This window comes from Carassius gibelio, chromosome A9 (genome assembly GCF_023724105.1).
Source record: "Carassius gibelio isolate Cgi1373 ecotype wild population from Czech Republic chromosome A9, carGib1.2-hapl.c, whole genome shotgun sequence".
Taxonomy (NCBI): domain Eukaryota; kingdom Metazoa; phylum Chordata; class Actinopteri; order Cypriniformes; family Cyprinidae; genus Carassius; species Carassius gibelio.
Genome location: NC_068379.1, coordinates 14,221,268 through 14,238,665, shown reverse-complemented (window position 1 = coordinate 14,238,665; position 17,398 = coordinate 14,221,268). Strand labels below are relative to the sequence as shown.

The window sequence follows — 17,398 nt, the reverse complement described above, 5'->3', positions numbered from 1 at the left end:
ACTTCAGACTCAATACACTCTTTGTGTGTGTGTGTGTGTCCTGAAAACTGCAGTTCAATGACAATACACAACCATTTAAAAGATCAGGGTCAGTATGATTTTTAAATGTTTTTGAAAATTCTCGAAGTCACAATGGCTGCACTGGAAATCTGTTACAATTTAAAATAACTGCTTTTTAATAAATTTTAAAATGTAATTTGTTCTATTGATGGCTATTTGAAATTTTCAGCATCATTATTCCAGTCATCGGACACATGATCCTTTAGAAATAATTCTAATATGCGGATTTGATGCTCAAAAAATGTATTATTATTATCAGTGTTGAAAATTGAATGCTGCTGAATATATTGGTGGAAACCCTGATACATTTTTTTCAGTATATTTTGATTAATAGAAGATTCAAATTAAAAGCATTTTTTTTAATATATATATAAATTATCTGTAATAAAGTTTTTTATGTTGCTTTTTCAAAGTAATGGAAAAAAATGCTTTAATAAAAACTTACTGACCCCAAACATTTGATCAGTACATTTATGAGTGATTTGTGAACAGGAAGTGTGTCAGGTTAACAAATCAAACGTCTTGTTAAAAAAATTAAAATTAGTGAGTAAAGATTAGTGAAAATTAGCTGTCGTGCTTTCAATAGCTTTCATATTATTTAAACATATTATAAAAATTTGACTTATTCTCAGTGATTTTCCATTTGTTATTACGTGAAATTTTCTTCTAAAGGGGTGGTTTACTGTTGTTTTTTTTCTAGGCTTGATTGTGTTTATGGGGTGCAGTCTAACATGTTCATGCTTCGTTTTTAAAAAAATGCATACTTTTTCACATAATGTACCTTATTCCACACCGATCTGTCTCTTCTCTGACAAACACCTTGATTTATTTCCTGTTATTATGAAGCCCCTCCCTCAGAAATATGCAATGGGCTGAGATTGGTCACGCGTCTGAACATCGCGTCGCTCAAGTTTAGAATGTGCTCCGGTTGTATTGTAAACAATGACGTCCACTGTATTGCTTATCAGTTTGAGCCCGACTGAGATGCAGAAAATATTAATGAAGAGGATTGTGCAGAACCTGTGCAGATCATGTCCTCACACTCTGTGTTGCATGTTCCAGAGGGCGGGGTTTATCTGAGTTCGTGTCGTAACAGACCTGGGAAGAAGCTTGTTGTAGACCGTCACCAGTCGTTTTTGTAGGCATTGAATTAACAGAACTTTAAAAGCAATTTGCATTGAAATTTCAGCACTGGAACTCATACAGCAACATTAGCTATAATCTAACTAGCGTTAAAAAAGTGAAATCGCAAACTACCACCTCTTTAAGACCTAAATTAGCAGTAAGCTGGCCATATGCCAACACGCAACAGATCTATACTATTAACAACTGAAGGGACACAGACACTAATTCTCGTCAATCTTGTTGGAGTCTTCTGTTTTGAAGCTGAACTGCGGGGAGATATTAGCTATGACAGCCCTGCAGGAGTGAACAATGCTCATTTTGCAGTGTAACATTTTAATTTTGGAAGCTCTTGGGCTGATAGCATTTATACAATGACAACAGTATGTCAGAAGACAGTGGTAATCCTTCAAACACACAGCTGTCACACCAAATACAATTTTGATCATTAATTATTTGTCATAGATTTCTCTGCAGTCAGTTTTTGGAGAGTTTTATATTTGTCATTTAAGAATATGGAATAAAGCCCATATATTTGGTTAGTTAAAAGCCTAAATTGAGGAACAATTCATTATTAGTTTGCAGTTTTATTTTTATAAATCTTAAAACACCTTAGAGATTGAACACACACACAAAAAAAACTAAAATCTGTGAGATTTGACATTATACAATTGAGCTGAGGAGCTTTGCTGCAGGGATTGGGTTTCTGGCCTGCTGGTTAGACGCATGAGAGTGTTCATACCACTGTTATTCACCGAGAAGGTTCTGGCTTAGGGATCAATCAGGGGAATTTGCTAGAAGTGCAGAAATGCGTGAGGGGGATTACTGGAGCCAAAGTGTCAGTGGAAAATTGGATTTTTAGCAAAAAAGGCATTAAAGCAGGAAAACAGAATTTGAAGTTTCACAGATGCTCATTAATGTGAGGTAATAAAAGATGTAAAAACAATCATATGAAGTGATATGACCACCAGTTTTGTATTGTGTGTGTGTGTGTGCGCGCTCTCTTGTTTTTGTGACATATCAGGACACAACTCTGTATAATGACATGGGGATGACACAGGTATTACAAGGAGAGGGTGACTTATGAGGACATAACCCATGTCCCCATTTTTCAAAACGCTTATAAATCATACAGAATGAGTTTTTTGAGAAAGTAAAAATACACAAAGTTTCCTGTGAGGGTTAGGGTTAGGGTTAGGTGTAGGGTTGGTGAAGGGCCATAGAATATACAGTTTGTAAAATATAAAAACCATTATGCCTATGGGGTGTTCCCACTTTTCACAAAAAGCAGGGTTGAGCAAAATCTGGAGGAGTAATGCAGTGGCATATGTGTAATGCGTTTGAAAGTGTGTCTGAACCATTTGCACGTTTCATGCCAAATAACAGGGCTGGACATGTAGGACATCTGCTCTGTTTACTTTTAAATGCTTTTCTGTTGTGCCTATCTAATGATCTACATTTGTAAGTGTGAGACCTTTTATTTGCTGGTATGAACGTGTGTCTCCCATCTTCATTGTATCTTCCTGAGCTCTTGTAGTGCCCATAAATCCACTCATGGTGTGAAATAGCAGTCATTGCTGATGGCAGTCTCACCTGACGCACCTGTAGTAATCCAATATGTATGCCCAGGATCCCACAGCCCTTCTCCCCCAAGGATGTTTCTGACATCTTATTTCTACCAGATCTAAAACAAGTGATTCCAGCACTCCCTCAGCAACAGCAATTATCCATTCTGATTAAAGGCCTACTCACATCAGAAAGAATCAATGGATTCCCATGGATATGATTTCAAAGTGCACTTTTTTTTATAAGTATACTTAAGTGTGTTAAGAAACATGAAAGTGGCCTATTATTTTATTAATATATTATCTGCAAGGACAGTTTTTAAATATTCTTTTAAGATTTAAATTACATTACAAGTGCACATTTAAGGAAATTAAATTCACATCTTTTTCACAGGGGTAATCACTTCAGACAAGAACATTTGTCTGCCAACAGACAGAAGTTTTTATTTTTAATGTATTTGGTTTAAATAGGCTGTGATTCTCAGTCTTCATTGTTCTAACGTTTCCCTGTTTTGCTCTCTCCTCCTTTAGTGAGTAAACTGAAGGTGCACAGGTCCAACCAGAGTCTGCAGTTTCTGGAGGACAGTCGGGTGCGTGTCAACTGCTCCATCACCTCTCAAACCAGCCCAGACTCTCAGCATGCAGTGCTGTGGTACGCCAGGAAGGCCGAGGCAGGGGAGCCAGATGAGCTGCTGTTGAAGATCGAACACTCTGGTGCGTTCGAGTATGGAGCGTACGCAGAGGAGGAACGTCTCCGCAGCCGTGTGCAGTCAGAGAGACTCTCTCCTCGGCTATATGGCCTCACCTTGCACCGTGCTGAGACCAGCGACTCTGGAACATACTACTGCCTTGTGGAGGAGTGGCTCATGGACCCCGATGGACTCTGGTACCGTCTGGCACAAGACTCCTCCGGCTTCACACATGTGCTGGTGAGACAGCCAGGTAAGAATGTGGTGGCTTATCAAATGCCCATTAAGCAAGTAGCTTTAGGATTATATGCATATTTGTATGTAAATGTATATTTATCTGTCTCCCTCATTTAGTTTGAACCTTTTTACTGATTTACTGATTTTACTGAAAACGTTTATTAAGGGTGTACAGTATTAAATTGATCAAATGAGATGGTTAAGACATTTATAAAGATACAAAAGATTTTAATTTCATATAAATGCATTTTTTCTTACTGTAGTCATCAAATAATCTTGAAAAGAAATGTATCATGGTTTCTGCAAAAAAAAAAAAAAAAGTTTATTATTGACAATAATAATAAGAAATTTTACTATAAGAAATATTAGAATGCTATCTGAATGATCATGTGACACTGAGAATTTCAGCATTGCCATCACAAAAATAAATTACAACTGGAAAACTTGAAATTGGAAAGACATTTCACATTATTAGCCTACTGTTATTATAAATATAACAGTAGCTTTGGTGAGCATACATTTTCTAGTCCTTTTTGAATTTTGTTCATGGAAAGTGCTGGGCAATATTTACAATGGCACCCTACTAGCAGAGTTGGCCTTTATTCCTATAGCATTCTCCGAAGCCTTCGAGATTCAGTTTTAGGTGTGTGTAACATCCCATGGGCTTATCAGGCCATCTGGCATGAGAGAATCGGAAAGAGCAGCATGAAAGCATTCTCCCCTTGAGACCACCATGGAGCTCAGCCATCCTGAGCTCATGTCTGCCTGAGCTGAAGCACTCATCAGCATCTGTGCATTTATGAGAGGAAGACATAAAAAGAGACAGGGGCTTTGTACATGTAACTCCTCAAACACAAGCGTGCAGCATATCAACCCCTCAGGGAGCCCCTCGCATGGGCCATAGACCTTAGCACTCACAGTACAAGCGGCGAGGGGGAGTCTGAACCTCATAATGGACACAATCACGGCTGCCAGAGCCCAGAGGCTTTACTCATGACGCCCATCTGAGTGCCACACAGCTGCTCTCCTCTATTCACCCCACACAGCCCCCTGCTGCAAGCTGCCTCAGCTATTCATCTATACCCCCCTCCCCCTTTTGCCCATAATGGCCACTTTTTCCCAATGACATCGTGACCTAGCTCCTGTATGCAGGTCTAGACTAGTGTGGTTCAGGTGACTATGTCGACAAGATTTGCATTAGTCTGTAGCCATCTGGACTCTTTGACAGCGCTGAATCAAAGCTTTGAGGAGCAGGGAAGACAGATCTCACCCCCACATCCCAACCTGGCACAGCACACTTTTCAGTATTACTGCACTACCCATGGGTCATCGACTTACCGCTTTTACACAGACACGTTTTGTTGTGTAGTTTGTCCTCGGGTCTGTTAAGCAAGTAGCTTTAGGAGCACAGGTGGCCAAGACATCTGCTCTTCTGAAAGACATCAAGGTCAGGAAAAGGGAGTTTGGGTACTTTGTTTGTTTTTTTGTTGTTGTTGTTTTTTACTGTTCACATAACTTCAAAAAGTGTTAAATTATTATTCTACATGAGTAATGCATTCTAATGTTCACATGGACATGCTGATCATTATAGACGCCCTTATTTGCATAGTTACTTATGCATTGTGCATTTTCTATTCTTCATTTAACGCATTTATGCATGAATGCGTTTCCTTTAGCATACACACACACACACACACACACAGTGCATATTTCTGATTTATCTAATATGCACTTAAATTCCAGTCTTATTTCCCCGGGATGCGTGTCAAATCACCACCCCGCTGCACGATTGCCTGAAATAGCATCCATATAAATTAATTTACAAATAGATGGTTGATGAAAGGTTCACCACCTTATAATCTGCCATCTTAAAAGTCAAATTGCACGGCTTTTGCATGAGCAGAAGATAAGAGGAGCCCCTTAACGTGTGCCAGAAAATGCAGTCTTATTTTTAGCTGATCTCAGCTCAAGACCCTGCTGCAGGAGCTTGTGACATCTCACACAAAATGTGATGATCCTCACCTCCAATTGAGAGTGACATATTGAACAGCTAGTTCCACATCTCTGGATGCGTGATGCCCTGCAGAATTTCGATAGAGAATAGAGATGATTTTAGGGTGTGTTGAAATATATAAATTCTTTCTGTACTTGTATAGACATTTTTAGGTCTGTCATTATTTAATCACTCTCATGTCCTTTCCAAACCTTGACTTTTTTTATCTGATGAAAACATTTCTTCTTATTATAAATGTTTTTGTGGAAACCATGTTAAATTTTTTTTCAGGATTCTTTGATGAATAGAACATTAAAAAGAACAGCATTTTTTTGATATAGAAATCTTTTGTTGTTTTATAAAAGTCTTTACTATTACTATTGATCCTATTACAAATGTCCCCTTGTGTCTTCAAAAGAAGACAGTGATACTGTTTTAAGTTTTTTGGGGGGTGAATAATTCCTTTAAAGGGGGGGTGAAATGCTCGTTTTCGCTCAATATCCTGTTAATCTTGAGTACCTATAGAGTAGTACTGCATCCTTCATAACTCCAAAAAGTCTTTAGTTTTATTATATTCATAAGAGAAAGATAGTCTGTACCGATTTTTCCCGGAAAAACACGACCGGCTGGAGGCGTGACGTGTGGGCGGAGCTAAAGAATCACGAGCGCCAGTAGGCTTTTTACTAATAAGGAGGCAGAGATATTTTAAGCAGTTTTAATCACCGCCTGCGGTTCCAACACGATCGTGACCCTTTTTCGTTGGGACTGCATTATCCTTAAGAAATAAACGATACGCAAATCCGTCGTCAAACTGGGCCCTGTTTGTAAAACAAGCATCTTCGAAATGCACAACTCCGTTGATGCTCTGTAAAAATAAACTCCGTCCACTGGTCCCTTAATGCTGTTTTTTCTTTGGTAATCTGTGCAGGGTTGTCTTGCCCTGGCAACCAAAAACACACTCCTTTTGTGACATTTCGCGACGCTCTCGCTCTGATCAGTGAATGTCTGTTGTGCTCTCAGTGCTCTGCTATACGGGAGCGCGCGCTCTTCCGGCAGAAGTGCCTTAGGACCCATATAAGGAAATTCCGCTCCATCTAACGTCACACAGAGCCATACTCGAAAAAAAACTTTCCGAAATTTGTGACGAACCGGAAGGAGTATTTTTGGAACAGAGATACTCCTTCAAACGTACAACTTAATTTTTGAAACTTTGTCCATGTTTAGCATGGGAATCCAACTCTTTAACAGTGTAAAAAACTCAGTATGCATGAAATAGCATTTCACCCCCCCTTTAATTAAACCAGAATATTTGGCTCTAAATAAATGTAACAACGAGTTTGCAACACATGCTACCCGAGCTGAGGAAGATTATAATTGTTGCACTTGATGATTTTTATCATGGGTTTTTATTGCAGTGGTGAAGTTGCAGGTGGAGGAGGCAGAATCCAATATCACCGTACCTGAAGATGGATCAATCCGGTTGGGCTGCAGCATTCTGTCTCAGTCCTCAAAAGATTCCCGCTTCTCTATATCCTGGTATGTGTACCGTTTGGGACAGGAGGAGGAGGATGAAGAAGAGTGCGTCTTTTCCATTGGTCATGATGCAGTGTTTGGTAATGGGAACTGCAGCCCTACGGAGGAGCCCGGTCTAAACTCTCGCCTGCAGTTTGAACGCACCACTTCTGACCTATACAGTCTAACCATCCAGAAAGCTCGGCCCAGAGATGCCGGCAGTTACTTCTGCCACGTGGAAGAGTGGCTGCTGAATCCACGCAATGCCTGGTACCGTCTGGCCACCAACAACTCTGGGGTCACCGTTGTTAATGTTATGGAGCAGGGTGAGCTTTTTAATTTTATAAGCATTAACCACATCTACTCATATGGTTGTTAATACTGTATTCTCTTCTGCTATTACACTATTTCCTAACCAGGCGCAATGTATCAATTAATTCCTCTCTTACTGCCATGTATTATTTTCATTCCTGCAGGGGTTTTTTTTTACCACTTTTTGACAGATAGATAGATGAAATGTAGAATTTTACTTATTTCAATATAAGTCGGTAGGACATAGTGTTCACAGTACTTTATTTTTGTTATATTAAACTTCCATATTAAATTATTCTGACTCTTTATTTTGTTCTTCTCTCCTCTAGTCTCTACCCTACAGTCAGTGGTTTGTTCCAACGACTCCCTCTTCTACTTCGTCTTCTTCTACCCGTTCCCTATCTTCGGCATCCTCCTCATCGCGGTCCTGCTGGTGCGCTACAAGACCCGCAGCTCCAGCAAGAACCAGGAAGGCAAGAACGGAGCGCCGCTCTTGTGGATCAAAGAGCCTCATCTCAGCTATTCCCCAACCTGTCTGGACCCCCCAGTCCTCAGCCTTCACCCCGGCTCTGTGGAGTAACAGAGACACGAACATGACCCTGTCGCGCTCATCTGGACTCTCTCTTTGACTCCCTCTCTCTTTTTCTTCTCCTCCTCGTCCGTGATGAGGCCACCAGAAAGTAATCTGGGCTTCTAGCCTGGCCTGTCAATCCGTCCATGTGACTGACTAAGACCTTCCTCGGTTGAAGTTGCCATGACTACGGTGGCTGCTGGCGCCGATGCCTAGACAGTTGCTTGGCTTTTTTTCCCCTCTTCTTTTTTTAAAATATGATTTTACTTTTCTTTCATGCTCTGAAGTGAGAACCTTTCCTTTGAGGTGGCAGTATCCATATGCATTGATGTATTTTACCCAACTGACACTAACCTCCATCTCTCTCCAGGATAGGAAACGGCAGTTTCTTTTTATACTCCTGTCTATGAAATCTGGTGAAAACCATTGCATATTATTTGTTATTTTGTCTGTGCTAATTTTTGCTCAACGAGACTGGAAGGTCATTGCAGGACCCTGAACATTTCTAGAGACGATGGTGTATGGATGAAGGAAGAAAAGGACAATCTTTCCTCAGAAAAACACAGAAAGCTGACAATGGATGTATATTGATTTAGTTTGTGTGCATGTGCCACAGAACTGACCTGAGAACTGCCTCTGTTTTAACGGATATAGACTATGAAGAGCCCTCATTGCCCACAGACTCAAGGATATACATGGACCCCAGCTCATCATCACTGCCAAAGACCAATACAACTCCCAAAAGCCCCAAAAAAATTCAAATTCACTGACACTGAATAGGATTAGAGCATCTGATGTCATCCAGTTACAAACCACGTTTCCTCACTCAGATGTTTCTACATGCCTCCAAATTGCCAATTTCATATCAAGGTCTTCTTGACCTTTCCAATTTAAAAAAGATCCATTTACTCCAGAAACACCCTTGTGATTATGAGCGTGTGTGTGTATATACACAGCTGACCCCACATTTAGTGAGCGTTCGCCTCAGTGTCCTCGCATTTTCATAATGCAAGGTTAAACGGAAACAAAAGGGGGGCACGATGGGCTTTTCTCTCCGGAGTTTTTGAATTTCTTGTAAAAAAAATACAAATAAATGTCTTGAGGGAGACCGCTAACAGGACACTATTGACTCAAGGGACATTCTCAGTGCCAAGATCTTTTTATCATCATACGTGCCCTGGAATGAACCAGAAGGAAAGCAGATATCGGCAGACTTCTGCGTATATGAGTTATGAAGGGATTTGACATTTTGTTTTATCTATATTCTAAGTCACATGAAGTGTTGTTCTTCTCTTTATTGGTTTGTGTTTGAACTATGGTGCCCGATCTTTGTGTTTCCCGCTGAAAAAAATTGAAACAATTGTGAAAGCTTAATGCGCCGTCATAACCTGTAACCTGTGAAGACCTACTAGTGTGATTATATCTCTGAGGGTGAGTATAGCATCGAAATTATTGTTGGTCTCCATAAACACTGCCATGTTTTACCAATGAAGATGCTATAACAGAACTTGATCCTCACTTTTGCTCTGCAATCCACACTAGTCCTGTGTCATTCAAGAAAGCTCTATGCCGAGCTCTGTTTAGAGCTTAGCTGTAGTGTTAATTCATTTTATGTTCAATTTTCTTTTCCTTTATTTCAACTTGGACTTACGTCTTATCCAGTAACACAGACGTGCGGTCTGACATCAAACTGGACGTGTCTCACTTACAGGCAAAACTGAAGACCTTTTGACCGTGTAACTTTCACTCCATTCCCACAGTCGCTCAGAGTATCATCTGGGTCGCTGCCGCCCTCATGTGATCTCGACAGTCAACATCGCGGCTTTTCTGTAAATGAAATTTAAATCCATTTGAACCTTGTGGTTGTCTTATTTATTGAATCATAAAACTCCTAGATAGAATATGTGAACTTCATAAATCTGAGTAGACAGAATGGGGTAGAAATAGCAGTGAACATTTAGGCAACTATAACTTGGCTGCTTGCGTGCAGTAGCCTAGAGGATTATGGGAAGTAATTCTGAACCAGTCTGATGACACAGTGATCTAGCTGTCTTGATCTACTAAATTCTGTTGAACTGTACAGTGCATGATGATGAGTAAGGGGGACATTTTATTAATGTCTGAAAGTTGTTAGTCGTGATATCATGTCAGATTAATGGCATCCTCAGAATCTCCATCCTTGTGGAAGGCTTCGCTGATTCAAAGCATCTGTTCAGCCATGCGAACACAGCAACTCGCAAATGTAATGCAAACTTCTGTTTGATCAATAGGTTGGCCTTCCGCAAGCAGGAGATGTGTAGTGTGACATTGTGGTTCTGCTGTCATTCAATCTGTACAGACTTCTTCAGAACTCTAAATAGTGATTTTGTAGTTCGACATGCCCAGCTGAATCATAATGTTCTCACAATGTTGTAAATGCATTTCGAGGGCTGCATGTCATGGCTGTGTTCTGGCAGTATAGCTGCAGAAAAACTTAACAAATGACAAAAATATTGTGTTGATGTGTGTTCTGTTCAGCCAGTGCTGCTTTTTCAAGTGGTGATTTTTGATTTTCTTTTTTTTTTAAATAACCAAAACAGTGCACTGATTTTTTTTTTTTAAGTTGCCATAGTTTTTTCTTTATGCTTCAGTGTTTTTGTTGTACTATGTTACATTTTTGTTGTGTTTTTTTATATCTATACTTATTTTATTAAATCATAGCAATTGCTATTATGAAAAGCTTTTTGCTATTGTCAGTTGATTGCAATAAAACTTTCAGTGCACCACACTTTAGACTGTGTTTATATAATGTATCGATTATACTGGCCCAGTTTGGAAATGTTAAGAGTTACAGCAATTAAAGGGATCATTTAAATATTTTCTACTGTGTTACATGGAATGAAAGTCTTGCAAGTTTATAAGTTGAATTAATTTGGATTTTTGGTTGAACTATCCCATTAAGATAAACTTTACCATTACAATCACATATTAGTTATGTTCATCTAAAGAATAAGGCTTCTACCTTTCCTTAATGAATAATGAGAGTTTGTGAATCTTTCCTAACCTTGACCTCCAGGGCTCTGAGAGGGATTGGAATGGACTGTCTCTTAAGAAGGTGAGAATGGGATCTGACATATCTTGCAGTGTCTCATCTGCTCTGGAGTCAGACCTTTGGATTGTGGGCCGGATGAGTTACGTTATTATAGCATGCCAGAGCTTGTTAACCTCCAGAGCAATGCAGCGGACCCACATTGAGAGCCCTTCCTGCTCACAAATCTGATTTAATGGTAGACAGCGGCCAGTCTCGGCATCTGGCTGTGTGAATTAGGATGTCTGGGTGAGGACACGCTTCCGTGCTTTGTTTGCCTAATGTTTTGTGATGTTCTATAAGTGTAATTGCAAATTACATCTACGGGCCCCAAATTTGGCATACAATTAGTACTGATATTTGACCCAAACACAATGAAATATTTTACATTTGTGAAACTTGGCTTCTTTTACTCTGGTTTTTTTTTTTTTTTTAACAGGCTGAGAAAAGAATATATAAGCTAACTGATCAAATGTTGTCAGAAACAAAAGTTACTATATTATTTCAGTAAAATAGATTTTAAACATCTAGCCACCCCTAATGAAGAAAATTTACATTAGAAAAGACCTACTGAAATTGATTGATAAGTAACTATAATTAATAAATCAGTAACTTTTATTTATATTACACTGTTCCAGACCATTGTTGCATTTACAACATTTACAATGTAAAAAAAAAAATGTTATGAAGCATCCGATCCTGTAATAAAGAAAAGAAAAGAAAAGACCAGAAATCTTGTTAGTCACATATTTTTGTGGTATATTCATTCTAGAGAGCATTTGAACAGGACGGATACAGTATCTTAGTAAAACTTTAATCTTAAAGGCACCGTATGCAAGCGAATGAGGTGTAAAACTGTTGTTTGAGCCGTACTGGGGTCCATGGAGCTGCAGCGATCTCATCAGAGCAAATGCCACTAATAACGCCAACCTCTCACCCCTTACAAAAAGAGAAGACAATGTAAAATATAAAATCTGAATATTGGTAAGTAATGTCTTTAGGGCAGATCCACTACAATTCAAAATTTTGATGTCATTAAGATTTTTTTAATGTTATTTTAAAAAGTTTCTTCTGTTTACCAAGGCTGCATTTATTTGACCAAAAACAGAGATATTGTGAAATAGTATTACAATTTAAAATAACCATTGTCTGTTTTAATATAGTTTATGTAATTAATTCCTGTGATGGTAAAGCTGAATTTTCATCAGTCATTCCTCGTCTTCAGAGTCACATGATCCTTCAGAAATCATCTTAAATGTTGATTTCAAACATTTCTTATAATGTCGAAAACATTTGCGCTGCTAAATATATATATTTTTTGTCTTTACTGTTGCTATTTTGATCAGTTTAATGCATCCTTGCTGAATAAAATTATTATAAAATTATTATATTTCTTTCCAAAGAAATCTTAATGACCCCAAACTTTCACTGGCTTTCACTGAAAAATGTTGTTTTAAAATAACTAATGCCATAAAATACAACATTTCAAGCAAAGAACCACAAGCAAAGAAGACAGCTCAAATTATTGTATTATTATAAATTATTATTCAATTATTATAAACTTGGCGTTGTGAATTTTAGAAAGGCAAGAAGAATTCTGAACACTTTTTGTTCATTTTTAACTCCGAAAATCTTCTGTAGCGCACTTTATGTAGATAGCCTACAGTATATCTGTAACTGTGAATGTTCTGTCAACATTTAAGAGTACACTAGCATTTAGATGACATTAAACATGCAGTGAAAGCCAGAAACCTCTCATTTTAATTTCACAGGGTTTTTAAGCTAAATCACGCATGCAGAGCTCTGTGGTTCATTATTTGATGTTCCTGTCTGCCGCTGCTGTCCTGTCTGCTAACCAAGCATGGCGTGACCAGGGGCCAGGACCAAATCACATCACACCTATCATAACTCACCGTGACTCTCATGCCAGCTAAAACGCCATTCGGCTCATGAATATTGGTACTTCTCTCACTCCATGATGTATGTTGGATTGTGTTTCTCATTTCTGGGTCTGTGGGAGAAACTGCTTGTCTCCCTGCTAGCCTGTCTGAATGGTGTCATATCAGTTTGCTGACACCACCGCCTGTGCTTTGTGTCACAGGACCTATGAAAGCCCTGAATGCAACGGAAATTACTTTCTGATGAAAGCAAACCTGTGCCACAGGTGTGTGCCTTTGTGTCATTGGTAATATAACAAAAAAGAGTAAGAGAGGAGAACAGACACCACACCTCAATTCTGGGCATTGGGACGCACTTTTCTTTTTTAATATCTAGAGCCAGGGTCATGTTTCTGACAGACTGTCACAGAAATCAGATAGAAAATGGATAACAGAATGCAGACAGATGCCTTGCAGATGCAGACACATGGGAAGTGTGTGCTTAAGTTACAGCTGGGTGATGCAAGGAGTTATTTTGTATTCGCCTCAGAAGCATCCCAGCCTCTTAGCTAGGTTGTGTTGTCTGATCAGATGGAAAACAAAGTGTCAGTCTCTTTAATATCTTACAGCTTAGCAGGAGATGTGTGTTTTTCTATTTAAGACCTCAGTTCAACAGACACCAGTAGAGTTCTTCAGACATGCTTCTTTAATTATACTGTTGCCTTTTTGTGCTATGAAAGCAAGTTTAATCGTCTATTGACAACATTTATTTATTTTAAATATTTAATAACTGAAGTCAAAGCACTATGAGTAACTTTTTATGAAGTATTTTTCCATTGACATCAATTTAAAAGTTGTTGTGGATTCTGAAGAAGTTAACATTTTGGCAAGCAGCATACTGTATGTACAGTGTACATTTGTTGGCCATTATCGCAAAATAATTCATTATTTTGTGATTATGGTTTGGTGACTGAACATTTTTCATACACTACTGTTCAAATGTTCGGGGTCAGTAAGATTGTTCTTTTATATATATAAAGAAATTAATATTTTTTAATTTCACATGGAGGCATTAAATTGATCAAAAGTTTTATATAGTTTAAAAAAAAAATATTTAAGTAAATGCTGTTCCACAAAAAAAAAAAATTAGCAGCACAACTTTTTTTTTGTTGCAGTTTTTAACACTGATGATAATAATAACAATAAAAGTTTTTTTTAAAGCAGATTAACATATTAGAATGATAGAATGACACTGGAGACTGCAGTAATGATGCTGAAAATGCAGCTTTATCATCACAGAAATAGACTCAAATAAATGATTTTACATAGTAATATTATTTCACAATTGTATGTTTATTAATATATTATAAGACAAACAAAAGAGACTTCTTTCAAAATCTTACCAACCGCAAATGTTTGAACTTTAGTCTATACAGTTTAATTAGGCTAAATAACAGTATGTGGTGATCAATAAAATTCAGAGCATATCTAACATATGAATAAACATGTCTCACACACGTTGTCAGTTATGCTATAGTCACTGCTAAACATCACTGAAAACTCCAGCTACTGCTGTCTTCATGTTCTCTGATTTTGCTCGGTTGTTGTTGTAGGCTACTCTCACCACAATCTACAGCCATCCATAATAGATGAGCTTTAAAATGTGTGGTTTTCTGTGGGGGCTCAGCGCCGCTTTAATGAGTTCTACTTCAAGGCAATGTGAAATCTGAAGCATTTCAGGTGAGTATTACTGTATTATTCATTTGCCTCAGGCCAAGTGTTTAGTTTAGTTGTTATTGTTTACAGAGGGAATGTTCATAAAGTCTCGTTTTGCTGCTTGACGTGTTTTAGATCGCACCGAAGGGTTTCATTATTAACCTCCACATTGAATCGAGTCTCGTTAGCTATTGTTGTGTTAAGTGCTATGTAAATGAAGGGTTTCATTATCAGGAAATTGTGGTCATTTAGATTTGTTAACACTGTATTGATTTATGTGCATCACAGTGGTCTCCACTAACCTGAGCTTCAAGTACATAGATATGAAGCGTATACACACACACCCTACTGAGAGTTCACAGTCAAATAAAATCACTTGAAATGCTGGATTTGGTTGATTTACAATCTCACTGATCCTACTTAATTGTCTTCTTAACAAAGAAATGCCTTTCTTTAGCAATATTGCTGGAATTAGGCAAATACTACTTCAGCTCCCCTTTACAGGTACACTGCTTACCCTGTGATTTTAACCAGAGGAGGTCAAAATGAGCAAAGTATTTAAAATAAACTATACTTCTAACCAAAGGTCATGAGCGGTAGTTCCAACCACACAACTTGTGCTGCTGTAAATGCATGTTCATTGAATCCATGTTCTAGATAATGGCATATACTGGTAATTGAACTATGCTGCTAATGACTGAACTTAGGACCATAGTTGACTAACAATGCTTTAGGGATATGCACCCCAGAATGGGAAACCAGCCAGCCGTGCTTTACAACCAGATAGCACCAGCATGGCTATCCTGAAAGACCAGCTAAAACCAACTAAAACCAACCTTATTGGGCTGTGTTTATCATAGCAATAGATTTTGTAAAAGAGTTAACTTAAAGGGATAGTTCATCCAAAAATGATTTTACATGTACATTCCCTCTGTTTTTCACACACTCACACAAAGGTATATGAAGAGATAAGCCGTTGGTTTTGGACTCACTGGCATACCTGGGTAAGCAAATGCTTTTCTCTGCATGATATTCAATCAGTGCATGTATTTTTTTTTTTTTTTTTTTTTACAATAAATGTTGTCACAACAGCAAATTAATAATCTGAGTTCTGTTTACATTCTCTTCTGGGACTGAGTAATTCTGAATGAATGTGAATTAGATAATATGCTTAAAATAAATCTACTCATCACTTTTGCTAAGAGTCTTAATGAATTCCATAATACTGCAATACATATTTCTGAAGTCATTACGAGACAAAGATTAAATGTTTTAATAATACATGCCAAGCTAGTTTCATAAGACTTAAGGAATTACCAGTAGTCACTAGTATTAACTGAGGCAAATATTGAAGCCACTAATGTTTCTGCCTCAGCTGTCTGAATGCACAATCGTCTGTTTATTACATATTTTTGGAGCATATTCTAATTCGGTTCTCAACCACTGGCTCAGCCTCGGTGAACAAATATCTAAACACATCAAGATATCAAACTATTCTTATTTTCTGAGAAATGTATCAAAATTAAGTGCTTATATTGGGGTTTAAAAAAATTAAAAATGAAAGGAAAGCCTTTTTTCCACACCCATTGGCAATTATTACTTTTAATTTGATAAGTTTACCAGTAATCAATATTTATTTAAGAATGTAGAAGAATGCTATAAAATATGCCATTCAAACATTACATGACATACATGATGTAACATTAATTATGACAGCAAAGCAAAAACAGAAAGGTTTGTGAGTTTCTGCTATGGAAATGAGGAAAAGTGCAGCAAAGTGGGTCAACATCTAAAAACCTGTAAAAAGTGTGAAATTGTTTGATAACATTTAAACAATGCACCGTATACAGATAGGACTTCGCCTAGAGCTTGGACGGCTGCTGTTTTAAGGAAATTTAATGCTTTAATATTCCAATTTATACACTCTCTTTTTGTCCTTTCTCTCATACGGTCCCCAGAGTCAAAGCCAACAGTTCACCGCAGCTTGTGCTCCTCCAGGGCTGTATAGTACCTGAGGGAAGCAATGAGTGAGAAGCTGAGCGTAGAGGAGCTGAGAGCACTTGTCACTCTCCCTAACAGGATTATCCCTCACTGACGGTGCTGACTCCACTCATGAGTGGATCACATTCTTAATAAATGTGTTCCCTCACACTCTGAGCGGCCGCAGGTGATGTATGTGTGGATGTGGCAGTGGGGGGTGCTCGCTGTCACGGTTAGACATGGAAACTTGAATTTGTTTCACTCTCACTGAGCACACGTAGCAATTTTGGTAAGGCTACAGTAGCTGCAGTCCCACATAATCAATAATTCATTGACTAACATACACTTGACTAAGTTCACTCAAACACTTTGTGACCAAATTAAACTTCAGGGGACATGTTTGGATTTAAAGAGTCAGTTGTTGTGCTAGCGCTCATGGTCCCTCAGTACAGTAGCTGCAAGCTAAACTCTGTTTTGGTGTTTGCCATTTTCCTAGACTTTCTGGGAGCATCTGATTCCCAAAGCGAAGCACAAACAGACAGCCTGCCTAAATACAACAATTTCATCACTGTGTCATCACCAGCAGTTTAGCTACACGCATAGAGCTCTGTTTATGTGTTTGTGTTGGCCATGAGTATGTCTCATGCTAGCAGGCCAGTGTTTAGTAGTCATCAACACTTCTGACAGTAAGTTATTC

At 38.3% G+C, this 17,398-nt stretch overlaps 1 protein-coding gene across 1 annotated transcript in view; it reads left to right on the top strand.

The window, feature by feature from the left end:
• LOC128019690 (immunoglobulin superfamily member 3) overlaps positions 1 to 10,828 on the top strand; it is a 156,393-nt gene extending 145,565 nt beyond the window's left edge. Inside the window, exons 7-9 of the mRNA XM_052605809.1 lie at positions 3,279 to 3,689; positions 7,082 to 7,504; positions 7,820 to 10,828. Of these exons, the coding sequence (XP_052461769.1) occupies positions 3,279 to 3,689; positions 7,082 to 7,504; positions 7,820 to 8,070 (1,085 nt within the window). The 3' untranslated portion in view covers positions 8,071 to 10,828. The remainder of the gene's footprint in view (positions 1 to 3,278; positions 3,690 to 7,081; positions 7,505 to 7,819) is intronic.
• The last annotated feature ends 6,570 nt before the right edge of the window (positions 10,829 to 17,398 follow it).